This window comes from Ylistrum balloti, unplaced genomic scaffold, assembly GCF_031769215.1.
Source record: "Ylistrum balloti isolate Yb309-2 unplaced genomic scaffold, AGI_CSIRO_Ybal_v1 Utg369576, whole genome shotgun sequence".
NCBI lineage: Eukaryota > Metazoa > Mollusca > Bivalvia > Pectinida > Pectinidae > Ylistrum > Ylistrum balloti.
The window spans coordinates 967,628-987,189 of record NW_026781869.1 but is presented as its reverse complement, the minus strand read 5'-3'; the positions used below and the strand labels follow the sequence as shown (position 1 = coordinate 987,189).

Genomic DNA, 19,562 nt, shown 5'->3' with positions numbered 1-19,562 from the left:
CCATATATAGCCATGGTAGTTTTAATGACCCAACATGGGGTTACAATGATAAAAATGCATAGTTCAAAGCTGATTATGTTGTAGTGTATGACACTATCAACACGGAGGGAAGGGAGATAACTCGTGAATAGCTGTTTTATTATGTTTTAGTGCAATGAGAATAGCATTTAATACAGGAAGTCCACTATCAGAATTTATTGTAAACCATGATAAATAGTCAAACATTTATGGGGAAAATTCATATTCATATCAGTATATTCCGGCATACAGAGTGAAATGAGCCTATTTTGTATTGAGTGATAAAACCATTAGTGATCGACAAAAATAGCATGTTCACAAAATATGTTACTGACATAACTGTTAATGTTAACGGCTTCACACCATTAAATTCTGTCTAAGTATGCAGTATACAGGTATAAACAAGAATAAAAGTTCTGATTGTGTATTGGAATACTTTTGTATGATTAATCATATTGAATCACTCCTTATAAAGAGTTGCTGGTACATTTATGGTTTCTCTAACTTGGTTTTCAGTTTAGCTTCTTTGTGGTTTATTTTCCAAGAAATGAAGTCATAACAACACAACTATTCCCGGCCTTACCAAACAAACACTGAAACTGTTGTTATATCTTTTAACTGTCCGAATACAAACTAATTGTACCGTACCTGACGAAATGCATGCCATTTTATCTCGCCTAAAAATCTACATTCATAAGCGGCAAGTTATGAACATAGTTTTGGGAATTTAATATCATATTTTTATTATAGTTTTATACACTGTTTGTTGTCTGTTATAAAGACATATTTATGCAATGAGTCAACTGTAAGATTAGGTATTCACTCAGTATAGAATGGCGGGAAAGTTGTGTCGTCTGCTAGTATACAGATGTGATCTGGAATATCGGTAATTAGGTTAGTTTAAACATATATTAGTTGAAAAAAAATGGGTTGGACACAAGTTTTCAACTTGGGAACGTCCGTAAACAATTATATTAGAGTAAAAAAACATCATGACAGCATTTCATGATATAAGTAAATCTATGTTATATAAGTATATATATAAAGAAAACAAAAAGCTGTATACACATGGAGGATTACATCTTCTCTTTATCAGTAGTTCAGAGGATTTACTTGATATGACATAAATATATAAATTATGTTCACATGTAAATACGTATAAATGGATACATGTATATTCATAATTAAGTTTTTAGAATCAATTTCTGTATATTAATTTCAACATTTTATTAAACAATATTAATGATTTGATACTAAAGCAACTTTATGCAAGTCGATTCGTATCTTTAATTTGGTCTGGACAAACGTAAATTATCATTATCAGCCTGATTCAAATCAGCAGACCCGTTCAACAGTACATCTAGATCAACGTCTATGTTGTTTCTAGATAGTTTTCTATTTAGTAAGAACAGTCACATGCTGGTGATAAGATTAAATTACATTTAAAAAGATATCTATTCAAAGCCGAACAAACGTGACAGAGTCTAGTATGAATCAGGTCTAATTTTCTGTCGCCTACAGAGAGTTTAGGCACAAGTTTGTTTTGTCTTCAAAAACTATTTTTAAATTCTGGCACTGTTTCTAAAGTTATAGTTGACATATATTACGAATTCTATATTCTCAGAGTATTTGGTATAAAAAATGTTGATACAAAACTTGTCGACACTTTGGAAATACATAATCTTGACCAATTCTTAAATTATCTGCACTAATGTCATTTACTCTGTTGCATACGGTGTCGTTAAGGAACTAGATTATGGTGCTTTTTCACAAATATAACATTTTTTCTGCTTCCGTCTGTCTTCAGGTTTTTCCCAGCCAGTGTCATAATGTAAATACTGTTTAGTAGCGAATAAAGGCAAACCTGTGACTATTCTGGCAGATTCAAGTTTGTTTGTTTTTGTTTTTGTTTAGAATCTGTAAAATGTTATAACCATCCCACATTTCACTTGCATATTCCAAAATACATCTGATAAATATAATATATGGTTTAGAGTTACCCTTAAAGTTACCCCAAGATGATTGTGTGTGACATTATTTGTCAACATCGTATTATTAAAATTCAACAGAAAATCAAGTCTTTCTACCGAACTAGTAAAACAACTAGGTCCGTTTTATTGGGATTAAAACTTAATTCCATTCCTTCGACCAGTGATCAATCACTGCTAAATCATGGTTCTTATAATATTCGATTTCTGCACTATTATTTGAAGAATTTCTCGGTACACCTAACAAGCACAGCGACAAAGGATAACCAATACTGTGTGATAAGTCAACTAGAACGTGTACAGGTAAACTTACAACATAGACGGTGAGGTGAACAGACCACTATTTTACCTGAGTTCCTCCCGTTTTAAAAAGTTAACAATGAAGTGTGCTATTTTACGACACGAGCTCCGCAAAAACATGCGATGAAGAACGTGCTAGTTTATGACCGGGGTCAAAATCTGTGTACACGGCGGCACATGAACATTATTGACGTATAGTCAGCGAACCATCTAGACATCACATGATGATTCGTTCTGGATAAGATTGGGTCGGCTTTTAAAAAGAGCGATACTCAAAGAAAGCACAGGAAGACAAGTCTGTTCTCCGATACAGACGTAACATGGACGGGGTGCTATCATTGCTCGTGTCATGTGTATGGGCGTTTCTTTTGTTGGTTTGCTGTGGGGAGGCCAAACCACCGAATATAGTGTTCATGGTCGCTGATGATTACGGTAAGATTTAGTTTAAGTAGAAGATATGTAATCTCTGTTCATGTATCTTAATAAAGATAGGGTATGACGATGTGTCCTCTCTCTCTCTCTCTCTCTCTCTCTCTCTCTCTCTCTCTCTCTCTCTCTCTCTCTCTCTCTCTCTCTCTCTCTCTCTCTCTCTCTCTCTCTCTCTCTCTCCAATCAATGGGTCTTTTTTGTATCATTTCAAAACGATATTATCCCTAATTAAACCGGATAATTTGTAGATATATGTAAATGTTTCATACTGTAATAAGTTTGAACTGGTCGATGACTCCTTAAACTTTAAATCGTCTTGTTTACAAATATAATCTTACAAAAGATATGGATATGTAAAAGCTAACTACGATATCAAACACCTTTATGAAATATTAATTATAAATGCATTGTATGTACTTAGTTAGAAGAACAATTTTTAGAACGAGTGACCTTCAGAGTCTATAATTTCATTCTTGCAATCAAAATGGTTTATAACTTTATCAGGACAGTATATTTCCAATATATGGAAACGATAGTTTTGTACATGTAATATCATGATAGTTCGTTGTTGTCAGTTACACATTTATTACAGGTTGGAATGATGTGGGCTTCCGCAACCCCGATATGATCACACCCAACATCGACAAGCTAGCATACGAGGGAGTTATACTGAATCAATCCTATGTACAGCCAGTATGCACACCGTGAGTATCACTTCACATATTTTAGGGACTATGTGAGAGAGTTGTTATCGAGATTTAAGGGGTCTAGAAATCAACTGATATTTTTTGTAAGTTCAATAAAAATAAAGATACCATGTAACATTATTAAATATGTAGACCGTTGGTGGTTTAACTAATATTGAATCAGTCCTATGTACAGCCATTATGCACACGTGAGTATGGTGTTTATTATTATGATATAGAGATAAAGGAAACCTCCGTAAAACGGTCAATATATAAAGGTATACTGTATCCTTATCTGTTAAACCTCCGTAAAACGGTCAATATATACAGGTATACTGTATCTTTATCTGTTAAACATCCGTAAAACAGTAAATATATACATGTATACTGTATCCTTATCTGTTAAACCTCCGTAAAACGGTAAATATATACAGGTATACTGTATTTGTATCTGTTCAACATCCGTAAAACGGTAAATATATACAGGTATACTGTATTTGTATCTATTCAACATCCGTAAAACTGTAAATATATACAGGTATACTGTATCTTTATCTGTTAAACCTCCGTAAAACTGTAAATATATACAGGTATACAGTATTTGTATCTGTGAAAACAGTAATGTTTCAACAATGCATTGTTGATTTCTAATATGGTTTCATTAATCTAGGGGGGGATCGATTTTAATTTCTGATGTTGTTTAATAAGCATCATCATTGTCATTTTCGGTGAAATATTCCTAGAAGACACCTGTTAGTGTACGCGCGTGAATCTTTCACGATATTACTGCTTATTTGAGCAGAAAATACGTTCACACTTACAATCTTATAGGAAATTCTAAATCACTTCTACCATTGATAAGGTTGGAATTCATCATATTTCTTACTTTGTCAGTAATTAATTCCAAATATAAACAAATTGATACGTAAAACATGTGCAACAAACAAAACTGATGTTAAAAACATTTGGTGCAAATGACTTTACATTTGATTCGAAACAAAATTATACGTGTCTGGTGAAATATTCCAACATGTTATAAATGGCCTATTTATTAAACTGTAAAATCATTCACGATAACATGAACATATACTAGAACTATTGTGTAGGCGTAATTTGTGTCATTATAATGCTACAATGTAAATCATTCATAAATCCTGTTGTCTCTAACGTATAGGTCTAGGAACGCTTTCATGACGGGAGTGTATCCTTTCAAAGCTGGACTGCAGGTAATGTACACACTGTGTAGGATATTAGTAACACGGTGATAATATGTGATGTGGTTTCGTTTTTGCTTACATTTCTGTCTTTATATGATGAAGCAGAAGACGCTTACCTTTCACACCTACCACGGCCTTTATGTTAAACATATATTTCACTTATGGCTTAGCAAGAGTAAGCTGTTTTCATTGTAATTTAGTTTTAAATCGATTTTACAAACTTGCCGGTAATTGTGTGTCTTTATTCTAAAAGCATAGATTTGGACAAACACCAAATTGGTTAAGGCTCACATGTGCGTTAAAAATAGTAAAAATTACATCAACAAATTAAGCATTTGATATGATTGATATGATTCTTTACATTGAGACATCTTGTATAAAGTGGCTTAGTTTTTCTCATTGAGAAATATTCTATTTCTTTGTCCGATACCTTGCTCTCATTGGACATTACTTACTTGGATTGACCAAGATTTACAAGGCGGGTGTCGTCCAGAACACCTGGTCTTATTCTTTCATTTTTGCAGGAATCTTCATGTAAATCTTTCTTTCTTCAGTATTTGCTCGATGTTTATAGACAATCCACATAAGACCACTAACGCAGTGAAGATCATAACATCAGCTTCCTTAGAAACATTCCCGAGTATGGTCGAGTCCGACTTCCAAGATCCTGAAGTAATTTGTGCAGTTGAATTGACATTTAGGGTTGACCACAATCAATCATATACACTCATTTACACCAATTCAAAGCATATAAACAGGATATTTCTAGCGACCACGAGTGTGGCGACAAGTTAGCAGAATTCCAATCCAAAGGCAAAAAAATGATTCAGCTTCTCCATAGGGAAATATTTATACGGAATCCTCTTACAAGGCGTTAATAAGACCAGGGTTTCCGGAAGGAGAAGCGTGTTCATCTCTATCGGCGAACCTAGCCATTTAATTCTTGTCGGTTTAAGTAGAAAATGGTTGATTTTTTTGCGTTCTCGGATGATAAAATGGAAACAACAACAGAACCAACAGACACAATAAAGAATTTCAAACACATCTGAATTTGTTTAACAAAAAAAAAAAACAAAAACAAAAACAAAAAAAAAAAACAAAAAAAAAAATGAAAAAGCAATCATGAATTTATTACATGTTAGGTAAAATATCCTGGTTCTCTCTTAAATATGGCACAAGCTCCTTCTATCAGTAATTCTCTTTTTATTCCATAGCATGGTGCGTTATTACCTGGAGAAGCTGTATGTTCACCATTCAATAAACCGTTTCTCCCAGAATATTTGAAGAAACTGGGTTATGAAACTCATGCTATTGGAAAGTAAGTATGATTCGAAAATATTGCTTCTACGTGTCTACCGTATTTCTGAGATTGATATAATCGTCTTAATGACCAGAATCATATACTGATATGTTGAAACCTATATATTTTTTTTCAATTTCTGTCATCAGATGTTCAAAGCTTTGTGTGAATTTTTCAGTGGTAATTTAGATTGTTGATCCTGCAAATATACTTTGAAACCTAAATGAACATTCAAAAATATAAATTTTACCTGCTAACGAAATTTTAAAAAAAGTTTGAAGTCTTGTTTAATTTACATTTGAAATGCTCAATAACCACTGGCTAACTTTAACCGACTTTTAGGCAACTGGACGTAGACACGTCCTCGATAGTGTTTTAACGCATTCGAAAATACGATCACAGACCGGTATTCATCGAAATCGATATTGGAAATTATTACAATATTGTATATATGTAAAACTTCATCTCTTTAGAAACATCCAAGTACTCTCAGCTTCTGTTGAAATCCTGGTTTTGTTTGTTATATTCAATTACTATAGATTATTTAAATTTTGTTTATATTGCCATAGTTCTGTATTTATTCTGTAAATGTTACTTCATTAACATTAGCTTTACGTATTTTTGTATATATTCATCATAACGAGCCTGTCTGCAGTTGTGTGTCTTTCATACAATCTTAGAGATTTTAGGCAGTATACTCTACGGATGCCATTTAGACTCCATAGTTTGTTTATTCGAATGGTGCCACGACACGGTTCAGAATAATCATATTTACCTGACTTTTGTGTGAAATTATTAGATATATATTGCAATTACAAAATTGATTGATTTATGACGTCACGGCGCTTCCCCATTTACAATGTAATATTTGACATTTGTTTTGATAATTTTTTTCCTAGTTAGCATTCTTGGTTTCAAAATGTAGGCCGTTAACATTACTGACACGTCATAGAATTACGAAACACCTGTATGATGCTGTTTACTCATTGTTCAACTCTCCTGTTTGTATGTCTGATATATCATTTCATTTAAGTGTTTCTTTGATATTTGGTGGTTTTCTTAATGCAGCGCATTGGTACAACATATTAGTATATATATATTTGGTTGTTAATTTGAATATATCTAGGCGATATATAATCATTGTTGTCTTGGATAGCTTATTGTACTTTGCAATGTACCTTTGTTAATTTTTAACGCTTTCAAATTTCTTTTTGTTTCAGGTGGCATCTTGGATTCTGTAACTGGAATTGTACCCCAACCTACAGAGGATTTGACTCATTCTATGGGTTTTACCAGGGCCAAGAACATTACTATAACCGTACTGTAGGTTGGTAAATTTTACAAAAGACCTATCTGTTCAAAATATAGTTCGCTGTTATCATCAGTTCAAAATTTATAGATAACTAAGATGTATGTAGAGCTATCGTTTTGCAAGCATCTTGCTTAAAATTATGTACTTCGTTTATATTCGTATCTAGGGTGTAACTATCGTTTTCACTGTTTACGGTTCCATATATTTTGACATGATATCGTATCTAACAGTGACGTGTTAAAGGAAGGGAATTGTATAATGGATTTTGGATTATCATTTGGTTATACTATTACAGTATCGACGGCCAAAAAAGCACAAATGATTAGCACTTTTCAATACTTTAAAATAAGAGACTGTAGATGCAAAATTATTAATTAAAATGCATTACACAGCAGGACCGCATTTACAGGACTTGTCACGAATCTGATAGACTGAATTTTTGAAAACTTAGTAGGTGACTGAGGTGAATCGTTATTGGCCAAACACATATTAAAACCAGATAGAGGGAATAGAGAGAGAAATTTCATAATGTTCAATATTGAACGATTTCAGAAGAATGTCAATTCAATAGCATATGCATATGGGTATGAGACCCAGAAGACTGCGGTATTACATTGTGCACTTGAAATAATTTAGAACTGCTATGCAACTCAAATTGCACTGATATTTTTAAAACAGCCGGCGGTAAGGATTTCAGAGACGATAAACAAGCCGTTATGCCCGATGTCACGAAATATTCAACCGTAAGTAAATAAACATGTTAAAATACATATAATTTTATTAAAAGGCACAATGCAACTGCAACGCACAGAGGTAAAAGATTATATTTTTCCTCTCGTACCAGTTTTGGTTATCCATACTTCCCCTAATATTTTCTTATTTCTTGAATTACTTTTTTAAAATTTAGATTAATTGCTAGTATCAATTTAAGAGTAATGCATAATCGACTCGCGTTGTATATACGTTGCTTTCAATATGGAAGAAAACAACAAGAAAATACCAGCATGGCAACATAATTATAATCCAAACTCAAATTCCATAAAACTAGGACAAAATATGAACTAAACAAAGATTTACACGGAGACTCCTGAAAAGGCACAAAGAAAATAAGACCAGGTGTTCTGGAAGAGAAAGCGTATTCTGCTTGATCGTTGACACCTGTAATGTTAACTTTGGTCAATCCGAGTAAGAAATGTCACGTTCTCAAAGGAAAACAATGTATGCAACAGTGGAACAAACAGGCAAACTAACGAGCGTCAAACACGTCCAGCTTAGAAAGCAATAGGATATTTCTCAGTGAGATCAGTATGGCGACCATAAAACTTCCCCATAATTATCTCTCTTACTGCGTATGCAGTTGTAGTAAAAATTGATTTCTTTTTGTTTAGATGTGTTGCAATGAAGGATATTAACATAAAGAGAATAGAAAACAGAATTAATGTTTATAATGTTTTTGAACAATCATAACGAAATAAATCACAATGATAAAAAAATCGTTACGTTTTCAAGGGTTATTGAGCAATCGTTTCTAATAATTCATAGCTTGTCTTTAATTGTTCGGAGTGTTATATTTAATATTTGTATGGTTATATTTTTCAGTACATCTATGCTGATCGTGCCAAAAAGTTGATATCCCAACACGACAAGACAAAGCCGTTCTACTTGTATTTCCCGTTTCAGTCTGTCCACGAACCGATAGAGGTGACGTTCTGTATTTACATAAATTCATTAATCATTGCTTGCCATGAAATATTATCAATAATTATCGACATTACATAGAGACTTACATGTATTACAACATTGTTAAACCCTGAGGAAACAGCGGGATAGGGAATCGAGAAATGGGTGGCGGGGATGGGGTGGCGGGGATGGAGTGGCGGTGAGGGGATGTGGTGACATTTTCTGTTATCATAAATAATACCTAGAAAATACTCAAAATCCATACCTACAGCAAAGCATAAAAAAGGAAAGATTAACACGAGGACTCCTGAAAAAGTACAAGAAGAATAAAACTAGGTGTAAGTAATGTCACGTTCTCTAATAAGAACATGGTTTAAAACAACGGAACCGACAGGAAAACACCTTCAGCTCATATCACACAAAGAAATAGAATATTTCAAAACGGGATCACTATGGAGACCATAAAACTTCTCTAAACTATTTATCAACTTTCATCTTTTGAACTCCTGTGTTACGCATTTGTTCGTCAGTTGACGATAATCACAATAAAGGGAACAGGCCCTCGAATATCGCAACAACTGCGACATGTAAACGCGAAAGGATGAGGATGCAAGATATTGCTATCAGGAGATGAAAAATTCACTAAAGGGAAATTGAAATCAATACGCCCATGTTGGTTTCATTGTAGGAAAAGATTTATTTTAGAACTGAACTTGTTTTAGAAGAGACATAGATTTGTATCGTGAAAGACATCAATAATGTGATTAAAATATTCTTGTTTCAGGTTCCTGTGAGTTACGAGAATATGTATAGTAAAATCAAAAGTGAGGGAAGGAGAAAATACTGTGGTAAGTAATGTAAACTAAAACTTTGTGATGGAAAAAAGGAGGCAGCCTACACTTAGGTTACTTACTTTGTCAAAATGTGTATATACTTTGTCTTAGTTTTGGCATATCTATCTTCCCTTTATTGAAATTTTCAGCAGGGAAGTTATTTTAAGGAATATTCAGTATTTATCAGAAATGCATAATCCTATGATTTCTCATATGGTTTGTCTTTGTAACAGTTATATAAATATATATCAAATAACATTTTGGGTGTTTTTAGAAACTGTAATGTTGTCATACTTTGGTTTATCCAGATCAATCGAATGTCGTTATTTTCAAAACAATTTATGAGAAACGTTAATTACTCTTTATTTCAGGTCATTTAAAAAGGCTTTACCTGTATTTTACGTTTTCGAACGAGGTTGAAACGAGTTCTCATTAACTGCCTCATCATCATTTGCTATGACAACAGGCTCAGTTTCATAGGAATACTACACTTTACTCAGTAAAATAGCTGTACAAAACAGGTAGTTACAGAAAAGGATGGGTATAAGTCTAACTTAACGAACTTTTCTGTCAAGGTATGGTGACGGCTATGGACGACCTGGTTGGGAATGTGACGGCCGCCCTGAAGGAGAACGGAATGTATGATGACACACTCTTCGTCTTCACTGCCGACGTAAGTGAAATTATAAATCCTGATTTCGATGGTGCGGTATTTAAATTAGGCAATATACAACATTGCAGTCAGGGTTTCTCAAGTCAGGAACTTAATTGTAATAGTAAACTTCGTTGTACGGCCAACGCAATACTGTGAGATAGTTACACCAAACTTTTCATAGAGATATGTATATCGTCACTTCTAGAATTCCCCTATTTACTAAACCTTGTTTTTTCTTTGTCTTTCTACGACACACTTTAGAATGGAGGATGGCCAATATTCCATGGTAACAACTACCCTCTACGAGGTGGAAAAGTCACCGTGTATGAGGGAGGCACTCGGGCAACAGCATTCATTAATGGTAAAATGCTAGAGAAAACAGGATACACTTACAATGGGTGAGAGATTACCTTACATATTGTAATAGGATTAAAAAGATCAGAAATTTTCCGAACGTGAACTCGTTTTAAAGTTTTAAAGAGCATTAAAGCTGTTCTCTGATACAGTTCAGTATTTTTTGGTCTATATTCTTTCTGCTTAAATTTACTTTATTATACGTCATTTAACCTCTGTATACAATATTCTGTCATTCAAAATAATTTTATTGATGTGTTTCCGAAGATCAATCAGTTGTTCGGTGATTTTGTTCATAATTTCAATGATGATATTCAGATTATCTATCATAAACAAGAAACACAGAAAACTTTATCATAGTAAAGTGTAACAGAGATAATAGCTCTGAATTATCTATTAGGATGAGGCCCACATAATGCGTAACATTTATCAACAAACGTTCACAATATGGAAAACCGTTCTTAATCAATACTAACACAAAATGATAACTCTCTTAGATTTATTCAGAAATATCCGCAATAGTTGATAAACTTGAACAAGATAATAATGTATATGTTATATGAGTTATCGTATGTCATCTTTATGAAAATATCTCTACATAGATCAATTGTATAGCAATATGTATAAAACTTGCTTTAATGATGTATAGAGTCAAAGAGATCCATTCATATTTGTTCCAAACGGTGAAGATCTCCTGAAAAGTTCTAGCGTGAGAAAAAAGCAAATATTACTTTAAATAATCTTGTGGTCAACTTACCTTAGCGAAATACACCTGCATATTTCGGCGATAAATAATGATATCGTAAATTACACAGCCACCATGTTATCAAAGAAGTAATATTTATTGCATCAGTTTTGTTACTTACACACATGTATAACACTCTGCCAAACCAAAACGGCTAAAATTGTCTGTTATTTTGTCATGACTTTGTTACGTCAAATGAATTGTGACGTCACTTTGTGCAGAAATATGAAGTGAAAATATCGTCCTTTGGATTAATGACAGTCTTGTAATATGATTTCTTTTCATGAAAACTTACAGACGTACATCTTGTAGTAAGGTTTGTGATAAACAGAATCCAGCATTCGTACAATTCAATCTACTTTATTATGAAATTGGTTTTGATTTTTTAATTCATTTAACCTCGACAGAGGCTCGTTAAAACAATTTCTAATTCTTATATGAAATGTAATATCCTCAATATCTGTTTGAAAATTTTCTGTTTATTTTTTTTCTAAAAAGCATGATGCACGCCGTTGATTGGATGCCAACCATATTGTCTGCTGCAGGTGGTAAAGTTGGTAGGTATAAACATTACCATAGGTATATCATTATCTAATCGCTTGTCGTTTCTTTAATTGGAGAATGTTTTGTTTATAGATTTAATGTTTTCATGAAGTTCTACCTTTTTCTTTCTTTTCTGTTGTTTGTGTGCTCATGTGTGTATAGGGGATGTGAGTGTAATTTAAACTAGTTGATTCTCATAAATTTCAGAATATAACTTTAAGAATTTCGTGTTTCGTATGGTTTTGTACTTCCTTCACCATTTCAATGAAATTGGTCCGCCAGTGGAGGTATGTGTCATATTGATGATAAATTATGACATGCTAGACGTCAAAAATAAAGTTATACAATCGTGTTGCCACAGAATCGGAAGTCGACGGCATTGACCAATGGGATAATTTGAGGACTGGTGCCGATTCCAGTAGAACCGAGTTCATCTATAATTTGGACGATAAGAATCCCCCTTTGCAAGGTCATGCGGCTATCAGGTAATCAGTGCAAGCAACAAAACACAAACGTAAATGAATAATTAATTGATTATGTATTGATTGCCATTTTCTTTTGGATAGAAGTATGAGTTATTTAAAGACGGTACTTCACAATTATATTTCGTGAATTGTAAAAACTCCAGAGAATATTGTTATATCTGGGGTTTTATCAATCGTCTTTGTTTCGCTGATGTTTGTTACCATTGTGTATTAATTGAACTATGTTACCTTATGTGTGTGTATTTCAATCATATGTGTCGTTGCATACGGAATAAAATCAAACTGACTCATCATTTTCAAAAATAAATCAATAACGAAATAAATCGATAAACGAGTAAATGTAAAATAAAGACTTGATGAAATGACGTAGATTAATGTAAAATACAGACTTGATGAAAGGACGTAGATTAACTCGAATTAATAATTTTATATGAATTCTATCGTTTCTTGAATTATTTTATATGAGTTGTACAATTTTTGAACTGTGGCAAATGGTTCCTTATTCTATTTATGTCCGGATGTTCTACATCATTGAATATATTCGCCTGAATACATCTTGCTTTCGCATTACTGAACAAAAATCTTCGTTTTGACATTTTCAAAACTTCAAAAAAAATTCAATCACCGTTAATGCTCATTCGGTACACATTTTGATGAACTAAATATTTTCGATAACTGAGTTGGTTTGTATCACGGTCTTTCTCAAACAGAGTTGGTGATTACAAACTGATCGAAGGCTTCCCAGGACTTTATCCAGGATGGTATAAACCGGAGGAAGTGGCGGTGGAAGTAAGCTCTAACCCGAAGGAATGTGGATTTAACACGACAGATAAAGAGCAAAATGATAAGCCTGATAAAGTTAAATGGCTGGGGAGAGAGCTGTACAATCTGAAGGGTACGTAAAAACGGTTGGTCATATACTAATTTCATGAGCTGAGTGCAAGTATGTATATAAAATATGAATTAAACAGTAACACATAAACTGAACTGTATGATAAAAGTTCATCTTACATGTAGTGGTTTCAGATATCATTCATTAATGCAAATTGGCAAAAAGAGAAATACGAAAATGAAGTTGTAAGAAAAAAAATCGACAGTTAAATTTCAAAAGGTGTGCACTTATCACTTAATTCGATCCATGTTTTGTATTCGATTATTCTATAAGGACATACATTTATAGGTATTATATAGAGGATATTTAATCATGTCTTCTGTTCTGCGCACTCGTGAAAGATACTAAAATAGTAGACACATTTACGAAATATATGTGTAATTACCGGAGCCACTGTAAGATATTCTATTCATTACATTTTCACAAAATAGCGAAAATATTTAGATCAGATGTAAAAGGAGAGAGCTGACTAGGCTTTTAGGGTATAACATACTGATTATATCGCGACAAAATATGGTCCGTTTTTACAAAATCGTTCAAAATATGTTAACACAAAAATAAATATCGATATTAATTTATTTGTATATTTACATAGAAAATATTCCTTATTCATGTCAATAAAAGACAAAATATGCCGTAAAACTTTTAGAGAGTTTAACCTGTGACAGGTTACTACGCAGCTGAAAATATGGCTGCAATCTAGAGCTGTCACTGCTGATGACACGAAGACTCTTGAAATGTGTAACATGTTAGCTCCATTCATGGGGATTGGGTTTAATGTCTGATTAGGTCATTTATGTTGCATTGGGTGCCAGAATGTTGTCGATTATAAATATTACTAAAATTTGATATGAACTGCAGTCTTTTTTTCTCAAATTTTGTAAAAAGGTTTACCTTTTAAGAAAAGAATTCTTGAGCATACACTTGTACCAAAATTAATAATGAACATGAACAACCAACTTGATATAGATATGTAGGGTTTTTACGACGTTATTGGTGTATTGTTTATATTGTTGTTTTAGATGACCCATATGAACGTCACGACCTGTCATTGTCACACAAGGACATTGCGGATACACTGAGCGCAAAAATGGCAGAATATCATAAACAGATGATTCCCGCCAATGCTCCAGGAAATTCTCCTGCTTCTAATCCTCAGAATTACAACGGATATTGGACACCTGGCTGGTGTTGAAGAAATTCAGTATTACACAGGATCAATGATCATTTTTGTTGTCCAATAAGTTAACCTACACGAGATATAGAATATTTTGATTTAAATATATTCTATATAATTCACAATTTCAGCTGTAGACTTTTTAAAATAAGATTTTTTTCGAGAGGTTTCTTTTTGCCGCTATTCCTTGAAATATACCTTGGAAATTTCAGTTATCGAAATCAAACAATTTTTACAAACTAAAACAAGTTTTTTATTGCGATATGCACGCCAAAGAGCAAACGCCATGACAAAATAAGACAAAAAAAATCATGACACAAAAAGGATGTCTTAGATAAAGACTCCCACATCGACAACTTAAAAGACAAGCAAAACCTTAGACAAAGATAAAACATTGTAAAACATCAACATGATTATACGCCATATAAGATAATTTTATCTCGAATACAATATCTAACATCAGGAACAACAGAAATTCAAGTATCGGAAACGTGGGCACATACCATGTCAAACTGAAGTTAAGTAATGAATACAAGAATTTATGGTATGAAAAAGCGAAATGTTTACCATCTAGATCAAAGACAAACTGACCACAAAAGACCTTAAACGGTGATTCGTGTTATACAAGTGTTTATCTTTCATATATCTAGACAAACACTTTACAGTCACTTGAATTATATATCACTACATGATTTGTGCAACTCATCTTTTTCCATTTGGTTTGAAATTTCTATTAAATGTCTAAATTGTATTTTTGAAATTCTTTCTTTGTTTTCTTTGTTTGATCTCTTTTTTGTTTTTATCGTTTTATGCTTCATTTAAATATCCCGATGAAAAGACAAGGTACCACAAAGTCGAGATCACACATCCACAACAGGGACAAAACGTTTAATATACATAGATACTTCTACTACCCAGTCGTTACCTGATACATAGATACTTCTACTACCCAGCCGTTACCTGATACATAATACTTCTACTACCCAGTCGTTACCTGATACATACATAGATACTTCTACTACCCAGTCGTTACCTGATACATAATACTTCTACTACCCAGCCATTACCTGATACATAGATACTTCTACTACCCAGTCGTTACCTGATACATAGATACTTCTACTACCCAGCCGTTACCTGATACATAATACTTCTACTACCCAGTCGTTACCTGATACATAGATACTTCTACTACCCAGCCGTTACCTGATACATAATACTTCTACTACCCAGCCATTACCTGATACATAGATACTTCTACTACCCAGTCGTTACCTGATACATAGATACTTCTACTACCCAGCCATTACCTGATACATAGATACTTCTACTACCCAGCCGTTACCTGATACATAATACTTCTACTACCCAGCCATTACCTGATACATACATAGATACTTCTACTACCCAGTCGTTACCTGATGCATAATACTTCTACTACCCAGCCGTTACCTGATACATACATAATACTTCTACTACCCAGTCGTTACCTCATGCATAGATACTTCTACTACCCAGCCATTACCTGATGTGCTGTCACGGATCGCGCAGCCTTAATATAACGAGTGTCGATTAGTTACTCCCCTTGGTTTGCTCTTCAGTTATATAAAAACGTTGCTAGTACGTTGTGCTATGAAGCACATTTCCATGCATCGAATGCATACATTCCGTTCAATGTGGTTTGTGGCCCCATACACTGTAAGTTTTGTAATATAATCGGTTAAGCGTTATGCCTGTTTACTGAGTAAATAATGTTTTATGTGTTTTGTACATCTCAGTTTGCTAAATAACGCATTTTGTGTCAGTCATACTTGAGCTGATGTATTTCATTGTTTGTTTACAGTTTCACTTAATTCGTCAGTATGAATAAAGAGATTTGTCGCTGAACACCTGATACATTATACATACATTACCCAGCCATTACCTGATACATAATACTTCTACTACCCAGCCGTTACCTGATACATATATAGATACTTCTACTACCCAGCCGTTACCTGATACATACATAGATACTTCTACTACCCAGTCGTTACCTGATACATAGATACTTCTACTACCCAGCCGTTACCTGATACATAGATACTTCTACTACCCAGCCGTTACCTGATACATACATAATACTTCTACTACCCAGCCGTTACCTGATACATAGATACTTCTACTACCCAGCCGTTACCTGATACATAATACTTCTACTACCCAGCCGTTACCTGATACATAGATACTTCTACTACCCAGCCGTTACCTGATACATAATACTTCTACTACCCAGTCGTTACCTGATGTGCTGTCACGGATACGCAGCCTTAATATAACGAGTGTCGATTACTTACCCCCCTTGGTTTGCTCTTCAGTTATATAAAAACGTTGCTAGTACCCTATGAAGCACATTTCCATGCATAATGCATACATTCCGTTCAATGTGGTTTGTGGCCCCATACACTGTAAGTTTTGTAACATAATCGGTTAAGCGTTATGCCTGTTTACTGAGTAAATAATGTTTTATGTGTTTTGTACATCTCAGTTTGCAAAATAACGCATTTTGTGTCAGTCATACTCGAGCTGATGTATTTCATTGTTTGTTTACAGTTTCACTTAATTCGTCAGTATGAATAAAGAGATTTGTCGCTGAACACCTGATACATACATAATACTTCTACTACCCAGCCGTTACCTGATACATAGATGCTTCTACTACCAAGTTGTTACCTGATACATAGATACTTCTACTACCCAGTTGTTGCCTGATACATAGATACTTCTACTACCCAGCCGTTACCTGATACATAATACTTCTGCTACCCAGCCGTTACCTGATACATATATAGATACTTCTACTTCCCAGCCGTTACCTGATACATAGATACTTCTATTACCTAGCCGTTACCTGCTGCATAATAATTCTACTACCCAACCGTTACCCGATACATAGAGATTTCTACTACCCAGCTGTTACCTGATACATACATAGATACTTCGTTCGCCTTGATGTTTCAACTTTCAAATGAAACATGTCATTCATAATCATATTCCTACTTTCCAAAAGAAGAGGTATTCAATAAATATAAGGCAAAGTATGTACATAAGAAATATTTACATGGAGGCCCACGACAAAGTGTAAGGAGGATGAGACCAGGTGTTCCCGAAGAGTAAACTGATTTTGCTTCATCCACATATAAGTAATGGTAATGTCACGTTCCTAATGAGAACACGATAAACAGCAATCATCGAGACGTCCGACTCAAAAAACATTTTCTACTGAAATAATTATGATGGCCACAAAATTTCCAATTATCACCTTAAACTGCATTTCTGTGTCGAGAGTTTGTCCGTCAACTGCCGAGAAAAATGAGATATCGGGAAGGAGCCCACGAATATTCACAATTGGGAAATTAAATTCATCACGCTTAGGATGCAGCTTAGTCGAAATCTTTCTCTATTGGTTTTGTTGTAAGAAAAGATCGAGGTCCGCGCCTTGTGTGTTGTTGATTTCCTATTCGGTCGGGTATGTACGACAGGCATTGACAATAAATAACTTTATGCTAAATTATATTCTCGTATGAAAACAAAAACAAGTCACACAAGAGAGGGACGTCGTTTAGCATACCAGGTGTATTGTAACCACATATTAGTGTCGCCGTTGGCCTTTCTTCTAAAAAACCCCTTCATAACAATAGAAAGAAGGCGTTCCTTAAGTTTTGAATGGGATAAAGAAAATCAATAGCACTAATCGAAGAAATGCTTTTAGAAGAAGGTGTTGAAGATCGGTCGAAATCTCTTTTCTGCAATTTTGAAATGTAATCTCCTTGTAAATTGGAATTAAAAAACAAGAAGAAATTATCAATATACCAACATATTCATATCAATTTGTAAAAGTAGGCAAAATATATGAACAAAAGAAAGATTTTCACGGAGATTCCTGAAAAAAGTACAAGGAGGATAAGACCAGGTGGTCCGGAATAATTAGCGCCTTATGCTTCGTCGACGACAGCCGCCATGTAAATCTTTGTCAATCCGAATCGTATGATTTTAAAAGTGAATTGATCGATATATAGCCAAAAACTGATCACTTTATATGTATAAAGAATAAAACACAGATTAGTTTAATAGGTCAATCATTTTTCCCTTCAATTGTAATTACTACTAGCTGCTCAAAAGTGATATATACATGTATATTTTACCAAATGTTATAGCAAACGTTAACTCGTTTAATTCGAATGCTTGTATTACTCGATATCTTTTCGCACCCCCGACGACTTCGCATTACCAAAGTTAATGTGACTATAGTTGTAGTGCTTCTAATAATGTTTTTTGACAGATTGCATAATGCATAGGTGGGGTTCCCTTCGTTATCAAGGTCCCTTCGTGAAATCTCTCGTGACTTAACACTTTGAATATTGCTTAAATAACCAGTTACTAAGTGCCCGCTTTGACCATGGCTATAAGGGAATATAGAAAGATATTTTGTCATCGTTAAGTGTTGTTACAACAGAATCTGACTACAATAACATAATACAGATATTAAGTACATCGTCCTTTTCACAAAAGGGATAAAACATATCTCCATTAACTTATGATGCACTTTCACTGACTCATTGTCCAGATTTCTTTTGAGTGTTTGCATATTTTGATAATTTGATAAGTTAGGTCATTTCATGGAAAAGTGTATGAGCAAATATAGAAATGAAATCAGATAAAAGATGCAATTCACAGTATTTAACAATTAAATAAACGTACGCAACGGTAACATATGCTTGAAAAGGCGTGACACAGTTATTGGAAATATAGGTCATATCGATTACTTTCTTTTCCTATCTCCGAAGGTGTTCGAATTGTTCATACCAAAAGTTGATTTAATGTTGATATATCTTCTATCATGGCATTTCAGTTAGGTTGTTGACGTCATATGTTTACGATATATTTGTTTGCTGACGAAAGAACGCAG

General features: G+C 33.8%; 1 protein-coding gene across 1 annotated transcript; it reads left to right on the top strand.

Annotated features, from left to right (window-relative positions):
* Positions 1 to 2,570: 2,570 nt before the first annotated feature.
* Positions 2,571 to 15,310, top strand: LOC132565377 (arylsulfatase B-like). The gene is made up of 14 exons (XM_060230017.1): positions 2,571 to 2,738; positions 3,328 to 3,439; positions 4,596 to 4,647; positions 5,853 to 5,956; positions 7,159 to 7,265; positions 7,929 to 7,993; positions 8,850 to 8,951; positions 9,715 to 9,778; positions 10,339 to 10,436; positions 10,680 to 10,816; positions 12,016 to 12,074; positions 12,422 to 12,545; positions 13,256 to 13,440; positions 14,460 to 15,310. The coding sequence occupies exons 1-14, from the start codon at positions 2,627 to 2,629 to the stop codon at positions 14,630 to 14,632; spliced, it is 1,494 nt and encodes a 497-aa protein (XP_060086000.1). The 5' UTR covers positions 2,571 to 2,626; the 3' UTR covers positions 14,633 to 15,310.
* Positions 15,311 to 19,562: the final 4,252 nt, after the last annotated feature.